The 16,951-nt window shown below is 44.4% G+C and overlaps 2 protein-coding genes across 3 annotated transcripts in view; both read right to left on the bottom strand.

Annotated features, from left to right (window-relative positions):
• Positions 1 to 64: 64 nt before the first annotated feature.
• On the bottom strand, positions 65 to 10,040 carry tmc2a (transmembrane channel-like 2a). The gene is made up of 20 exons (XM_019888787.1): positions 9,878 to 10,040; positions 9,060 to 9,098; positions 8,549 to 8,963; positions 8,236 to 8,391; positions 7,533 to 7,623; positions 7,340 to 7,421; positions 7,143 to 7,249; positions 5,005 to 5,103; positions 4,597 to 4,739; positions 4,288 to 4,435; positions 4,005 to 4,193; positions 3,711 to 3,890; positions 3,473 to 3,631; positions 2,961 to 3,089; positions 2,659 to 2,726; positions 2,155 to 2,394; positions 1,927 to 2,052; positions 1,730 to 1,808; positions 1,189 to 1,309; positions 65 to 926 (listed from the first exon to the last, which is right to left on the bottom strand). Exons 1-20 carry the CDS (start codon positions 9,909 to 9,911, stop codon positions 742 to 744), a joined length of 2,790 nt encoding a protein of 929 aa, XP_019744346.1. The 5' UTR covers positions 9,912 to 10,040; the 3' UTR covers positions 65 to 741.
• Positions 10,041 to 11,140: 1,100 nt separating this feature from the next.
• The window catches only part of LOC109527088 (AN1-type zinc finger protein 5-like), a 15,193-nt gene continuing 9,382 nt past the window's right edge, over positions 11,141 to 16,951 (bottom strand). The window contains exons 2-7 of one of the 2 annotated variants that reach the window (XM_019888785.1): positions 16,505 to 16,506; positions 14,327 to 14,504; positions 13,707 to 13,854; positions 13,449 to 13,552; positions 12,737 to 12,868; positions 11,141 to 12,482 (exon numbers count right to left, since the gene is read on the bottom strand). In XM_019888785.1, coding sequence (XP_019744344.1) covers positions 12,334 to 12,482; positions 12,737 to 12,868; positions 13,449 to 13,552; positions 13,707 to 13,854; positions 14,327 to 14,483 — 690 coding nt within the window. In that variant the 5' untranslated portion in view covers positions 14,484 to 14,504; positions 16,505 to 16,506 and the 3' untranslated portion in view covers positions 11,141 to 12,333. The remainder of the gene's footprint in view (positions 12,483 to 12,736; positions 12,869 to 13,448; positions 13,553 to 13,706; positions 13,855 to 14,326; positions 14,505 to 16,504; positions 16,507 to 16,951) is intronic. The other variant, XM_019888786.1, reaches the window with a different exon arrangement.

Here is a 16,951-nt window from a genome sequence, read left to right on the forward strand (position 1 = left end):
CGAAATAAATGCTTCACCCTTAAACCAAACAATATGTCATTCACTGTCACACACACACACGAAAAACACTGGAATGGACTGTATTTAGTTGAAAATATACTGAATTATAAATTATGAAGAATATAGCACAAATACACTTCAGGAAGCAAAACGAATGGAAAAAAGCCTAATTGTGTCCCATGTGAAGCAAAACAATTAGTGAGAATCTGATTGGGTTTTTTTTTTTTTGGAGCGGGGGGGGGGGGTAAAAATGAGAAAGTGAAATTTCAAAACTGTTGCCTTCCTTGATGCAAAATTGACAATGATGTCCTTTTGCAGCCACACGCAATCCACATGCCGGAAACTGCAACTATGCGCAAGTGGACCAAATGTGTACTGGGATGATGTTCCATGTAAGAACCTACTGAGGGCATGAGCAAATTGGATCCAAGCAAACAGTTACAAGAAGATTATTAGAAGTAGAACAATAAACCATTAGACATGACACTGAGCAGACCGAATTGTTCTGAAGGGATATCCCACGAAAGCATCTTTTTTTTTTTAAATTGGATTTAAACTGGATATGTAATAAAGGAGGAGATGCATTTTAGTGGATCATCGGAACAGCCACTGACATTTTTTACAGATTTTAAGTAAAAAGGGCCGAATTATCACCCCCATGGGTCAAATTCCACAGTTCACGTTCGAGCCTCTCCTGTGGTGACGACAACTGGTGATATATGGCAAAGAATGGTGATGTCATTATCTCGGAGGGGGTCCTCTCCCGCGACCTCGCCCAGGTCCTCTTGGTCCAGGCTGTCGAACGACTTGCCCTCGAGTGGCGGGATTGGATGTTGCAAGTGCAACGTCTTTCTGAAGGGGCACGCCTTTCCCAACTGCTCCGGGTTTTGTCTTCATCGGCTTTGGATCCGATGATGTCTTTTTTTCTGTTTGACGAGACGTCATGAAAAGGGACAGACGACGATGCATCCACATTTCATTTCCACAAAGTGAAACACATGACAGGCACAATAATTCAAATAAAGCCAGTTCCTTTTTGCAAAAGCTTTTAGCTCGTGAAGATCTTCATAGGCTAATTAGTTACTGTACCTTACAGGCTCCACTAAAGGTTGTTACCATATTTTACAAAAAAAAAAAAAAAACATGACACCTCCACAAAGTATTTCCTGACAATCCAATGTTACGAACCAGACTCCGGTGCGGGAGCAGGTGGGGCCAGAGAGCGGTTTGGCAGCAGGTCCTCCAAGTCTTTCATAACCTCGTTGGTGCTGTCCGTGTTGTTCCTCCGGTTCTTTTCTTCATCGCGAGCCTACCCGCGGTGTGACAACAAAGCAGTATGTCAGTACCGGGCTTGGACACAGTTGCGGGGTTCAGAGCAAAGGGGGACATTTGTTTGACGTTTGACGGATGAAAACTCAAAATAGACATGACTGTGAAAACAAGGCAAGGGCAGGACAGGATTTTGGCCGGAGGCCGGAGCGCACGCACAAAGACGAAACACACCGGCACCCGACAAAGGAGGACAAGGAGTTAATGTTAAAATGGCCGCCATGCCAACTGCCCGCGGTCGGATCGTTGTGTTCGTGTCATGGGTTTCTGTTTGTTTGTTACTTTGAGTCATTTCGTTTTTCTTCGGCACTCCCTCGTTCTCCTGCTTTTTTTTTTTTTTTTTTTTTTTTGGTGCTCTACAATCACGCCCTAGAAGACCGTTATAATCTTCTCCATTTACCATTTGCATCTTCTTCTTCAGATCCAAGTTGGAGTTTTTGTACGCCTCCGAGACAGAGTTCAAATAGTAGATGGCGAGTCTGGAGAGGAAAGGAAGACATTTTGGATACTTTTCAGTGACAGGAAAGGCAACCCATTCAAAAGGTGTTTGTATTTTCAGCTTTTTTTTTGTTTTGCTTTCGGGGCCTCTGTACTCACACCATGAGCAAAACAGCTGGGATGATGAGGCCTGGGTTTGCTACGTAGCCAAACAGTGTCCCTATGAAGGCTGGCAGGTCCAGGTCGATGGTCTCAATGATCACGTCGAACATTTTGGCTTTCCCGCTTCAAAAAATAAAATAAAATTAAATAAAAATAAAAAACTCATTATAGACAACAGAAATACACAAGTTCAGAGTCCAAGCTTTTCGGTTCATTTTCCGTTACCTGAAGGGCCCGCAATCAAATGAGGGCGGGAGGGTCATGATGGTGTAGACCACCGGCAACAAACTCAGGAAAAGGATGAGGAGCAGCAGACCCATGTAGAAGTTGTTGGATTTGGAGGCCTTGAAGACTCTCTCATGAGGGACATTGGTCGCCATCACAGCCCAACACTGATAGTACATGGACGTGAGCAGGCGCAGGACGTTGATGCCGACCAGACCGGGAGCATAAAACGCCCCCATCCTAAAACATTCCCACATTCAGTCAGTTCAAGCCATTCAAAAAAAAAAAAAAAAAAAAAAAAAAAAAACAGCCAGCTACATTCTGTCCATGCTGCTGTTTGTTGCGCACAGTATATCAACTCTGCAAAATAGGAGTTTCCCGAGGTCACTCCCAAGGCTGGTTTATATCCTTGTTGGTGTCACTTCTGTAAGCCCAAAATGTTCAGTCCATCGATATCCAATCCTATTCAAATACATTTTGCGAGAGGATCCGAAAAGTTCCTACCAAATCATTCCTTGATTGAAGACAAGTCCCAAAACGTTACCGCTGATGTCAAACTCTCCATATGATGGCTAAAATGAAAAGGGGACTATAATTACGTTAGGGACAAGTCTGGAATGGTTAATACACACTTCTTCCACCAAAATGTGACCGGCGACATTCTAATGCAGCATGTTTGGCAAGATCTTAACTGCTGATTTGACGTGTGTCATATCACAGTTGGTGCACATTAAATACTGAAGAAATTGGTGCCAGAAGTGTCAACGCATATTCCCGAGACGCATTCTTTTTTTAAATAGACTTACAAATCCGGCCTCCAGGTCCCAGCACCAGCAGTAGTTGAGGAAACGCACGATGACGGCTCTGGCAAAGTCACCGATCAGGATGGTCAGGTAGGTGACCTGAATGTCCGACACGGTCAGCTTCACAAACTCCTACAACATAAGCATAAGATCAGCATACTCTTCAAGCAAGCGCGTGGTGGCAATTGGGAAAATCGGGACGTATCCCGAATGACCGGTCCACTCTGGGCAGACATGGCCCAAAACAATTTGATTTATTTATCTTTTTTAAAATATACCCCAACACCTACATGATTTCCAATACAGACAACCATCTTTTATCAAACCACAATTACAGATTCTTCTTCTTGTTATGCCACCAACAAAGCCGAAGAGTATCAAGCCCAAAGTACAGTCTTGATCGAAGCATCTCTTGAACAACACATTTAAGTCTCGTTCACAGTGCATGTCAAATCTTTGCACGTCGTACCGGCGTTCCGAATGAATTCCCCAGTGAAGAAAATATCTGTCCTTACGATGCCAACAGCGGTCTCCCAGCAGGGTCCTCGGATCACATCAGCGGGGTTCATGGGGGGCGGGGTGGCCTCGGTGTCATTAACCAGGCGGGTGTAATTGGCGTAATATTCCTTCAAAGCCAGTATGGTCGCGTTCTTGATGGACTGCTCTTCTTCAAGCTAACGGTCAGGTGGGATAAGTGACGTGAAGTCGCGCCGGAGCGGTTTGAGATGGCGTGCGAGTGCTGAGGACACGTACCTTGGTGTTGACCTCGTCAAAGAGGGCAAAGAGGAACGTGTAGAGGTTTCCCAGCAAAAGAGCGAAGATGCGTCCCAGCTGCCACTTGAGGGCGATCCGAGGATGGTAATCCTCCAGCTCGGCAATGGTTTCGAACAGCGGAGGACACAGAAGGCCAAGTAGAGACATGATGATCTCCAACTGGACAACAAGAAGGAAAAATGTCGCGAAAGCAACAACGGCACAACATTTACCAAACGCTTGTCGCAAACGGTTTGTTTTCAGCGCCATACGTTGGACATGTTTGGACATTACCTCATTTTTCTCATACCAGCTGAGATCGTCCCTATTGGCAAACTCCTGAGACCTCTTCACCACAAAGTAGATGAGGTACCCGCTCCCGCCGAGGCTGCAGGTGATGAGGACGTTAGCGAGGACCCTGAGGAACCTCCTCAGATGAATGTTCTCATCCTTTTGGTTCTCTTGCTCGTCCACAATTGACTCCTGATCTTGCACGGGATGAGCAGAAAACCCGTTACATGTGGCGTTTCTCCGCCGCCTTTCACGTTCGTCACCAAACGGGCGTCCCTATGGTTACCTTGAAGCTGGTGGTGATGGACGCATACTTGTTGTCCGCAGTCTCCGCATTTCCGATGAGGTAATCCCAGCTGGTGAACATCTTCCAGGCAAAGGTGAACTCTCCGTCTTCTCCATCCCCACCGCCGAGGTCTGCATTCTTTGCCATTCTGACCAACATATGTGACTGAGTCGGACGGGTTTGTGAGGGGGAAATGAGACCCGCATATCAAACGGGTCTCCGTACCGCGGTTGGAATCATGTGACGGCAATACCGCATCACAAGTGGTTCCTACGAAACGATGATCAAATCCGACTGCTCATAACTCACGTGCGGATCACGACCATCAAACTGTAGCCAAACGTTCCAATCCCAACCATGAGGTAGGCTAGAGGCAGCCTGAACTTCAGCAAGCCGATGGTCCTCTGGTTGTTGTAATAGCCGTAGAACAGGACTGAATACTTGCAATATCCCTGAGGGAGAAAAATACTTTTATTCCTCTTTCCTTACAGATCTGTCTGTTTTATTGAAAACGAACTGAATTTAAAAAAACAAACCCATAATCAAAACTAACTCACGAAAAAAAAATCAAATTGAAATGAAAAATCCAAACGGATAATAACCGTAAACTGACGTTGCCTGCAGCTCGCTGCAAGTCAGGCAAGAGTACCACTCGCCCCACAATGACTTGATATTAAAACCGATGGCACGTTTTCCCAAATCACTTCTCAAACTTACATTGAAGTCCATGAGGACAGAGTAGTCTTGAGCAGTCGCCTGTTCTGCCCTGGGAACGGTCTTCCTGGGAATGGAGCCGTACGGAAGGCCCATCAAAACCTGAAGTATGAAGAAAGAAAACACATTGGATATGACCTTTGATGTATTTATTTGATTGATTTACCTCGCCAAAGACCGCCAGTTCAACCCGTCTAGGTCATAACAAATGTACCAGATCAATAGAGAAAACATATACCTTAAAAAGGGAGTGGCCCGATGCTTGCCTTATTCCTATTATGGTTACTCAATAAAGGGGTACTCAATAAAAGCAGGTGAAAGAGCTTAAAGTCAAGACTGACACCTCAAAATTAAAGGTAGTGAAAACTTAGACGAGTCATTCTTGGGGGCGAGGGAGAAGGGAAGTATCGACCCTTTAAACAGAGAGTCAGCTAGGACCTTTCTCAATACACGCAAGAGGGATCCGACACTACTCATGGTCGCTGTTCTATACTTCCTGTACAAAAACTGTTATGCTCTTCAAGTTGTGCTTTTCTAAGAATGCTACTTCACCTCAGGAATGACCACCAGTCCGAAAGTGAAACCGAACATGACGAGGTTCATCCCGTACATCCAGCGCAGGAAGATGAAATAAGAAGCCACAGAGGACCCAAAGTGACCTGAGGACATTGAAAGGAGTTCAACATGTGGACACAAGCGGTCACTGCTAAGCTGTTAAGAGAGCAAATAGGGCATGAACCATGACTCACTTTCCACCTCTTTGATCTTCCTCTCCCAGGGAATGCAGGCCGTTTTAAAATTTTCAAAGTCCCTCTGGAACTTAATCCATTTCTTTGAAAAACACATGAAAATAGAAGTGTTATTACGAGGCTTAACACGTGTATGCGCAAACAATAAGGGACGACTGAGATATAAATATATATATAGTTTTTTTTAACTAACCTTTGTCATCATGACTTTGTAGGCGTACCACTTCCTGCCTTTTCCTTTGCCGAGAGCTCCTTCAAATTTATCCACAAAGTCTTGAGCTTCCCTGCGGAGGATGTAAAGTTCGGTTTGCCATTGGGCTTTGCTAACTTGTATGCACAGTGACAACACAATGGGACGGAGGCAAAGAAATAAGTTGAAGTTTCATTTCCTTCTTGTGTGAAGTGGACATTTCCTTCCATTTTCAGCGAAGGACACACGAATGTTCAGTTGATCGAAGGCTCCGAATTCTCAGTCGACGTGAACGTGAGCAAAAATAGTTGTGCGTCTGTGCGTGTTCTGCAATTGGGTGTTGATGAGTGATGGGGAAAATGAAGCTTCAAACTTGCTTCATGAACCAGTTGCATTTGTTTGACTCCTCGAGATGGCACTGTTGGGGATTTATGAAATGGCAAGTCAGTGTGCTTTCAGCCCAATGTTGAACCGAGAGAGCCATCCAGAGGAGTTAAAAAGTACAACTGGTTCATGAAGCAAATTTGAAGCTTTATTTTCCCCATCACTGCTGGTGATCAGTCCTGAGTTTACTCTGCATCTTGGCTCAAGTGAACTAGGAAAGGCCCCAGCTTACTGTGAGGAAGAATGTTATCAAAAAAAAAAAAAAAAAAAAAGGGATAAAAGCATTTACTCAAGAAATGTACACCCGCCTGTTCTGCCCTGGGAACGGTCTTCCTGGGAATGGAGCCGTACGGAAGGCCCATCAAAACCTGAAGTATGAAGAAAGAAAACACATTGGATATGACCTTTGATGTATTTATTTGATTGATTTACCTCGCCAAAGACCGCCAGTTCAACCCGTCTAGGTCATAACAAATGTACCAGATCAATAGAGAAAACATATACCTTAAAAAGGGAGTGGCCCGATGCTTGCCTTATTCCTATTATGGTTACTCAATAAAGGGGTACTCAATAAAAGCAGGTGAAAGAGCTTAAAGTCAAGACTGACACCTCAAAATTAAAGGTAGTGAAAACTTAGACGAGTCATTCTTGGGGGCGAGGGAGAAGGGAAGTATCGACCCTTTAAACAGAGAGTCAGCTAGGACCTTTCTCAATACACGCAAGAGGGATCCGACACTACTCATGGTCGCTGTTCTATACTTCCTGTACAAAAACTGTTATGCTCTTCAAGTTGTGCTTTTCTAAGAATGCTACTTCACCTCAGGAATGACCACCAGTCCGAAAGTGAAACCGAACATGACGAGGTTCATCCCGTACATCCAGCGCAGGAAGATGAAATAAGAAGCCACAGAGGACCCAAAGTGACCTGAGGACATTGAAAGGAGTTCAACATGTGGACACAAGCGGTCACTGCTAAGCTGTTAAGAGAGCAAATAGGGCATGAACCATGACTCACTTTCCACCTCTTTGATCTTCCTCTCCCAGGGAATGCAGGCCGTTTTAAAATTTTCAAAGTCCCTCTGGAACTTAATCCATTTCTTTGAAAAACACATGAAAATAGAAGTGTTATTACGAGGCTTAACACGTGTATGCGCAAACAATAAGGGACGACTGAGATATAAATATATATATAGTTTTTTTTAACTAACCTTTGTCATCATGACTTTGTAGGCGTACCACTTCCTGCCTTTTCCTTTGCCGAGAGCTCCTTCAAATTTATCCACAAAGTCTTGAGCTTCCCTGCGGAGGATGTAAAGTTCGGTTTGCCATTGGGCTTTGCTAACTTGTATGCACAGTGACAACACAATGGGACGGAGGCAAAGAAATAAGTTGAAGTTTCATTTCCTTCTTGTGTGAAGTGGACATTTCCTTCCATTTTCAGCGAAGGACACACGAATGTTCAGTTGATCGAAGGCTCCGAATTCTCAGTCGACGTGAACGTGAGCAAAAATAGTTGTGCGTCTGTGCGTGTTCTGCAATTGGGTGTTGATGAGTGATGGGGAAAATGAAGCTTCAAACTTGCTTCATGAACCAGTTGCATTTGTTTGACTCCTCGAGATGGCACTGTTGGGGATTTATGAAATGGCAAGTCAGTGTGCTTTCAGCCCAATGTTGAACCGAGAGAGCCATCCAGAGGAGTTAAAAAGTACAACTGGTTCATGAAGCAAATTTGAAGCTTTATTTTCCCCATCACTGCTGGTGATCAGTCCTGAGTTTACTCTGCATCTTGGCTCAAGTGAACTAGGAAAGGCCCCAGCTTACTGTGAGGAAGAATGTTATCAAAAAAAAAAAAAAAAAAAAAGGATAGAAGTCTTTACTCAAGTATTGTCATGCCCTCCAGTTGGACCTTACTTCAGGTGTGTGAGTCGCCTCTTCATCCTCCAGGGTTTGTTCCTGATGGTGGATATCAGCTTCTTCTTCTCTTCCACCTCCTCCATCAGCAGGGCCATCTCTCCCTCAGACAAGGATTCCTCATCCTCATCGGAGCTTGAACTGGAGTCGGATGAACTGGGGATGGATGGGCACACAGAGGGTGCAGGTGGTGACTGGTGGAAATACTGAGAGACAAGCATTTATATGAACTCTGGTTTCCTCCCGCGTGTCAACAAACACGTATGTTAGGTGAATTGAAGAAACAAGGGGAAAAAATGGCTATTCGGCCTACCTTTCTTCTTTCTTCTTCTTCTTTTTGTCTTTTCCTTTGGCATCTCCTTTCTTGGCTCCACTGTCCTCCTCCTCCTTTGCACCTTTCTTTCCTCCTCCCTTTTTCCCCTTCTTCCCCTTCTGCTCCTCACTGTCCTCCTCCTCACTGTCCAATGTTTTTCCTCCTTTTTTCTTACTGGCAGCTCCCCCCCGCTTCTTCTTCTTGGGGCCCTCATCTTCACTTTCATCGTCCTCATCATCGTCACCTCCGCGTTTCTTGGTCGGCTTCTTTGCGTTTGCACCTCTTCTTGTCCGAGGAGCCTCAGCCTCCTCTTCATCTTCTTCTTCAACGGCTGTTTTTTTGCCACGGGGTCTCGCCTTTGCGGTGGTTCTTCCAGTGGCTTGCCTCCTGTTGCCTTGCCTGCGGTTGTCACCGTCTACATCGAGGAGTCGGCGAGATGGACGGAGGAGGAAATCAACGGATTTCAGTGTCGTGTACATGATAAATCCAGAGAATACTGTGGCTGACTTACCGTCGCCATCACTGGCATCATCCTCCAGATCAATCTCAACTGCATGACAAACAAATACAACATTCAGACCTTTTAATTATTCCATTGGTGAGGACCAGAACACATGGTGAGGCTGCATTCAGCCATTTTGGTCCCCAGCTCTGGAATAGCCTCACAGAAGACATCAGGTCCGCAGAGCCTGGTGATGTTTTTACGAGGAGGCTTACGGCACATCTTTTTAGCTTGGCTTTTGAATAACTTATTGCTATACTTATTTTAATTCAAGCTTTTATTTTTAATTGCCAGTGTTTTTCACTACTCCATGCTGGGAGATGTGGCGGCGGGCATTCTTGTGGATAAGCTCCGCTTGGGTGCTCTTTTCCGCATATTTTAAAACTTGAGAGTAAGCCGGAGTACCAATAGAAAGCTCACGCAAGCACCTGTAGAATTCTACGCATGAAGCCCCAAGCCAAGACTGGAACAAAGAAGCTCTCGATGGTGAGCCGGATGAGTTAACCACATGACCCATCGTGCCTTATACAATGATTATTAACTATTTATCGGCAGTGCTGTGTGAGAGGAAGTTTGCGGAGACATTTGCACAAGTGTGTGACAATTTTCCTATCTTGCAATATCATCATCATCATCTGGTAGAAGTCCGACATAGACCCAGGGAGGAAAAACATTACCACTTGGCTATTCTGTCTTCAAGTTGAACTAAAGTTGGTTAAACTACTCGTTCATCACATTTCAAAACACACCCAACCCAGCACACCGGGAGAAATATATATCGCAAGGCACTGTAAGGGCAGAAATGTTCATTGATCCATCCACCTCACCTTCATCTGTTGACAAGTCCCTTTTTCTCGGCATGATGAAAAACGAATGACTCTCTGCCTCCTCTGCGGCGGCTTCCTCCCCTCCTCCGTCTCGGCTCTGCGCCAGCAACCAACTCGGGTATCTCACAATGCTGTCGCTATGACGACAGCGGCTTCACATGCGGTGTTCTGAATGTGCGCAATGAAAAAATTTCCGGAGTGATCCAACGCGGCAGAGCAAAAGGCAGATGTCAGTGCTTTTTAAAAGTTGCATTTCTACACCAGGGAGTCGTCGCTTCGGTTTTTAAAAATATCGGCACATAATTCTATCACACGGCTTTATGTTGCAATGTTATCTACCGTTTCTCTATAAAATAAAAAGAAAGGCTTTTAAACCAAAACTAAAAAGGAAACACTTAATATCCTGGACATATGACAAGGTTCCAAATTTCCATTTTATGCTGATGTTATATAAACACACCAGGTTGAGTGTGAAATACTCGATTATGTGACCGGATCAAAAAATATGTCAACACCAGGCTTGCACACAGGCCACAGTTGCAGGGTTCGAGAGAAGTCAATCTTTCAAAATAAAATGGGAAGTGACCTGTCAAACAGAAACAATGTTCAATGGGGTGTGACAATATCTGCTTCAAATGTTGTGATTCTCAGAAGCAAAGATGATAAAAGTGATTATTTTGGCAGGTATAGGGGAGGGACTGTGTGCTCTTTACCACTGCATGACCTTTGTGTGGATGAAAAAGGCCACTCGGCTGGTCGGTGCAGCCGAACATGAGGTTTCATGGTGGAGGTAGCGGCGGAGCCCAGTGTGGAAAGGTGACACACGGCCAGGCCCTGGACGCCCAGTGCAAGAGATCCGATTTCCTCTGACGTGCAGACACAAGGCAGTTAGTTAATGACAGTTAATGAGCATGTGCACAAGCAGTGTAACTGGATGTTGTAACACCTGCACCTGGAGGGGGATCAGTTCATTTATCAATACTATCAATACAGTCACAGCTCAATAACAAACATCACATGCATGTTTGAAGTTTGTACTGTCCGTCTGCTGTAGTGTGACCGAAAGCAGGGGTCCACAACCTCCGTGAATTGAGTTACACCATTTCATGGTTGGAAATATTTGAAATGGATTGTCTTTACTTCAAAAAACTAAAAAATACAAATTAAAAAAAGCATTTGCACATGGGGTACGCAGACTTGATATTCACTGCAGGTAAAACATACTTTCAGTTGCTGAAAACAAAGGGCCCAAAACGCTTGCTGTAATTTTTGTGAACACATTTTATTTACATCATACAATTTACTCTGTATTATTGGAAGATAACACACACGGCAGTATATAAATAAAGATGTTTGTACAAACTTGCATAACTAATAAGGTTAAAAAAAAGGGGGGGTGGGGGGATTAAGCAGCCAGACCCTCCCACCCACAGAAATGATCCATGAAACGCAAACACTAATCATCGCATATACTCAGTCAACAATCATTCACATATTCCATCCATCCATTTTCTAATCCGCTCCTCCCTCACGAGGGTCGCGGCCATTCCCATATTTCACCATATTTATTTTTAAACAACGTATCGTAACACTTGAACACTCCCAACTTTGTGAACATCAACTCACATTAAAACAGCAGAACACATTCAAAAGTGAAGTCAAAACGGAAAATATTAGTGGGACCACACCTGTCAAAGGCAAAACAAATGATTCAAGTTTAGGCTACTCGTCATATGACAAAACACACACGCGCGGTGAGAAACAGTGGGGGAAATGAGAACACAATTAACAGTCGTGTTAGTAAAGTAAAGGACCTAAAGAACACGAGGCTGGCATGCCAACATTCAGACCTTTTCTAAAAATTCACACGGGCACGCGCCGGCAGTTTTGTAGTATTTTGTGAGCAACGTGGATGCGTGGGGTGCAAGGATACAGTGGCACGGACTTGAACACACAGGACGCATCGATCTGACCATCTCAGATGGGTTCCATTCTCAACAAGGGGCCAAAAGTGAGGAAGAAAAGAGAAACGTGTCCAATATTCACTTTGCTACTCATGCCAGCAGAGAGCAAGCATGATTGGGATGGCATCACTAGCCAACAGCGGTAAGTAACCGTCTCCAGCGTCTGATCTTCCCACGCTCTCTCTATGGAGGATCATAACAGCCATCAGGCAACCTTCGAGGCATCTGTATGAAAATCACTTTTTCCATCAAGGAGAACACAGTACAGGAAAGAACCGAAACACCGACCGACCCCACTGTCCCTCTTAACGGTCATCTACCACCTTCTCAGAATTCAAAATTAAATCACACAACGAACGAAAGCTGGAGATATGAATCAACGGAAAGAAAACCAGGATTATTATTAATGGCGAGAGTCGGGGTCCGCCACAGAAGGTTGGGCTCAAGTCCATTTTGTGTAAAGCCAAAAGACCCCAGACATCAAAGTTCTCCTCATATTCTCTGGATCTTGTCGGCGACAACCACCGGGTTCTCTTTGCGAATCTTGGCCGCGGCTTCGGCTTTGTAGTCATACGGACAGTTGTGCTGGTCTGAGTAACGGTGAAAGCCACAGAAGAGGTTCGCGCAGCGGCACTCAAAACCTGAAAGGCCACAACAAGACAGTGTCCGTGTGTTAACCAAATACAGCCTGCGCAGGACGGACAAAATCAGAGTGATCAGATGAGGTCTGAGAAGGTTCTCCGAATGCGGCTAAAGTTTCAGGGCGTCCCAGAACCTCTCTCAGACTTTTGTTGTCGCACGAGGTCAATTCGCAGATGATCTTAGACCAGTTTCTTCCACCGTGTTTGTCTTGCAAAAAATAAAAAAAATAAAAAAAACAAAAAAATCGACTCACCTGTAAGGCCAACCTTTTTGCGACACATAAAACAACGGTTCTTCTTGGGTTTGGGAGGCTCCGGGGCTTGGGACGACTCTTCACTGCCAGCAGTGGAGGGAAGAATGGTTGTCACCGTGGTCTGACTCGCCACTGCAAACGAGCAAGAAAAATATTTAGCTCTCATACTCAAGGATTTCAACGCAATATATCACAAAGGAGTGTATGGCGAGCCAAGAATGTGTTGCAAGCAGCTCACCTTTTCGTTCAAAGCAAGCTTATTTTGTTTGTTATATGTCAGCCTGTTGAAGACCAGTTGAAACCCACTCAAATGTTCTTTTAGAGCAGAGGTGTCCAAACTTTTTCGCCATGGGAGCTACTTATAAACTGACCAAATGATCTCCCTTATTTTTTTATGATGTAACTTTTGGTGTGCCTGGCATATCTGCATGAAGCCAGACGACACTCTTTTTCTTTTTTTTTTTTTTTCACTCTTGATAACTTGCGCTGAATAAAATCAGCCGGGGGTGGAGCCGCTCATAGCGAGCCGCGCGCACACTTCCCAAAGAACATCGGTCGTGTATTTGGACTTCATCCTTTTTTCAATTGTCCGAAAATGCCGCTTTTTGACATTATAGACCACCTCCAATTGTAAACAATCAGTCATGTTTTGGATCCTATTTACTCTTCTAAAACTATGGGGGGACGATATACATGAAAATGTGTTACCCACCAGGGTCTGCGATTTCTACTTTGCTCCCCGATGCACCATTATCCTCTGACGAGAAACTCATTTCAGCCATCTTTTGTGTGATAGAAACGGTTGCTGACATCCCACTGCAAGATACAAACACATCGAGAGATGAGGTGCATGATGTTCATCATCACCACATATTCTATATGTCACATTTATCGAAGGCACCATTAAAAGTGCTGCAATTTCGATCGAAGCCTGTGAAAGTAGCTTTGGTTGCATCGCAGCGGATCTTACCTGAGAGTTTCAGTTGCAGCAGCCTTGGCTGACGCTGCCGCCTCAGCTGCAACCTCGGCTGCAGCCACGGCCGCCGCTGCAGCATTATTCAAGGTGGCCTCTAACCTCTGGATTGCCGAAGCCTCGACTGTGGGGCCACTCGTGCTGCCTGGCGGAGAGGATGCGTGACAAAACAATCACGTGGCGGAACCAAATACGCAGCTCACAACTTGCATTCGTGTACGTCAACGTTAACCGCTTGCTTCGTATAACTCGACAGATGGAGGGAAATGAGGCGGAAACCCGTTGTAATAATCCACGTCATATGGGCATTTAAATGTTTTTAAAAGGCTGACATTGAACAAAAACGACAAATAAGAGAACACGGGCCAGATTTCTAGAGCGACCAAATAGCGGGCACTAAATTGCATGTTCACCCCCTTTAACAACTTCAGGTCCACCCTGGACTGGACATCAGCCAATCACAGGGCACACATATAGACACACATTAATACACACGTCCACACCTAACCACAATTTAGAGTCTCCAATGTTCCTATCAGGTGAGGACAACATGCACCTAAGTGCAAGCGCTTTTGTCCATGCAGGTGGAAACACAAATCAGACACAGTAGGTCTTACCCACAGCACTCAGGGAACTGACTCCTCCATTGTTCTGTCGTGACAGGTGCTCCTTGTGGCAAACAGAGCACATGCCATTAGTCCTAGGGTTGCCATAGAAACCGCAGCCGGTAGCACACAGCATCGGAGCTGGGCTCTGATTGGTCTCCTGGGCCATCGCGATATCTGGTGAAATAACCTGGAGACAAAAAATAATGTATATTGAAACATTGTGTGTGTCTACACTGTACAGTACTCAAAATGTCAATGAAATTGAACACGCCGGAGGAAACTAGGAAGTGGGCACGTGAATTTATGAATGGAGAGTTTGGTTGGAATGAACTTGACTGGTCTGCACAGAGTTCTGAGCACAATCCAATAGAGCGCCTCAGAGGAATTAGAGCCGAGCTTGATTGACCAATTCTTCTCAAGTGACATCATCGTGACCTCACAAATGCACTTCTGAAAATATGCCTCAGAATTCCCACCAACACATTCGTAACATTTGTGGAAAGCTTTCCCAGAAGAGTTGAAGATACTTTTGCTTCAAAATGTGGCCATTTAGTCAGAATAAACACTAGAATTAAGACTGGGATGTCACATCAGTTCATATGCGAGTCAAGTAAGGTGAGCCCGAGAACGGTCCTCCAGAGCCCCTCTCCATCCGGTTTTAGATATCGCCCTCTTCCAACACACCTGACTCAAACGATCGGGCTTCTGAAAGGTTTGGTGATGAGCTGATCGTTTAAATCGGGTGTGTTGGAAGAGGAAAACATGTAAATAATGCAAGATACGTGACTTAGTAACCCGTGATTGAGAGCAAGCCTCGTGTGAGCTGCAATCACGAGCGATCCACACGATTCTGCGGAATCCGTTCGCATCACTAAACGGAACCGTGACATGTGAACAACTTTTTTTTTTTTTTTTTAACAACTAGAACACTAATAATGGCAAAAGCAGCAACATGTACACAACGTATGGATACCGCGCGGATGAACCCAGTGGACACGCACAACACAAAATGGGAATGACATCAACAGCAGCAGACTTAATTAAAACATCGAGACAAAGGCTTACCATCTCACAAATCACGCGTAACCCGAAAACGTTGACAACGCAGCCCGCTAACACCACTGAAAAGCATAATTCAGACTGTCTACCCGGTTATCTTGGACAGCGTTGGAAAATACACAATTTATAACGTTTTCAATCACCAGTCGCCACCTTCCGAACAGGCCACAATCGTGTCACTTGAGCAATTCCACTGAGTCATGCTAGCACGCTAAAGCCTGCCACCAACAGTTACTTTTTCGAAACAGGAAATCACTTTTTAACGTCGTTTTAAGTGGCGCCAACGATACATTGTAAGAATTCATTTTAGCGTGCAAGGCCCAAAACATGTGGTTTAAATATATCTCGACACAACTTTGAGTCTAGTAGCGACTACGCTAACGATAGTTAGCCAAATACACTGCGTGGTGGTGAACTTCTCGTGATTTTGCTAATACAGTATTAGCTGGTGGTTAAGTTGAAAGGAAAGCCCTTGGTTTCTGATTTCTCTGTTGTTTTCATGTCTACTGATACCGGCTACGTCTCATCCAAATATGTAATAAGCAAGTATATCATCCGAAAGTTCAACGAAATCGGAGAAATTTCCAAGCATGTGCTCGTGAAATGTTCAGACATCTTCCTTTCATTCTAACTTGAACAAACGTCGCTAAAGCAAATAAACAGAGTACTGTATGTCGATGAATATATATATATATATATATATACGTTTTCATGTCTACTGATACCGGCTACGTCTCATCCAAATATGTAATAAGCAAGTATATCATCCGAAAGTTCAACGAAATCGGAGAAATTTCCAAGCATGTGCTCGTGAAATGTTCAGACATCTTCCTTTCATTCTAACTTGAACAAACGTCGCTAAAGCAAATAAACAGAGTACTGTATGTCGATGAATATATATATATATATATATATACACAATGAACAATTATGACAAATGTCATACAAGGGACATATGATTTCCCTGTTGTCTTGCATAATGGATTTCAGCGGCAGATATTTCCAGACAAAATACTGTAAGACCAAGAAAAGTCAAATCACACTGAGAGTTGTTGGCCGTGTGTGCTGATTTCCATTGCACTGCTTTTTTTTTTTAAACTGATTTTAGGCTGGACAGTAATACTGTACTCCTTTTTGACATTGCGGTGCATTCATTGTGGATGAATCACATAAAATAATAATGTGGATGCAACCTGGTGCCAAAACTTGCCAAGAGGCTGATAGTACCCGACCACAGACCCGAAAGGAAGGGCAAGGCTGCTTTATTTATTGAGCACATTCTATACACAATGTACAGAAGCCCCTGATTTATTCTGAGCACATATAGTAGTAAAGCCTCCATCAAGAGTTTGCAAGGAAGTTGTTCAATGGTAGCACCTTGAAGTTCATAAAGGTGCTAAAGTTGTCACCAGCACTGTGAACATTGTCACCAAATGTGACTACATTCTGAAGTGTTGATACTGTAGTGTTGGAACGTTCCGGTGGCAGACAGGACATGTAAACACACACACACACACACACACACACACACACACACACACACACACACACACACACACCCACACACACACACAC

Source organism: Hippocampus comes, unplaced genomic scaffold (genome assembly GCF_001891065.2).
Source record: "Hippocampus comes isolate QL1 unplaced genomic scaffold, H_comes_QL1_v1.1 scaffold347, whole genome shotgun sequence".
In the NCBI taxonomy this organism is placed as follows: Eukaryota; Metazoa; Chordata; class Actinopteri; order Syngnathiformes; family Syngnathidae; genus Hippocampus; species Hippocampus comes.

What these genes read in the sequence shown, in the direction of transcription:
- tmc2a (XM_019888787.1), bottom strand. Translation starts at nt 9,911, where the DNA reads ATGCCGAGAAAAAGGGACTTGTCAACAGATGAAG. An exon ending in TGATGCCAGTGATGGCGACG is followed by an intron (nt 8,964 to 9,059) that starts GTAAGTCAGCCA and finishes TCCTCGATGTAG; the next exon opens with ACGGTGACAACCGCAGGCAA. An exon ending in GGGAGACCGCTGTTGGCATC is followed by an intron (nt 3,090 to 3,472) that starts GTAAGGACAGAT and finishes CTTATGTTGTAG; the next exon opens with GAGTTTGTGAAGCTGACCGT.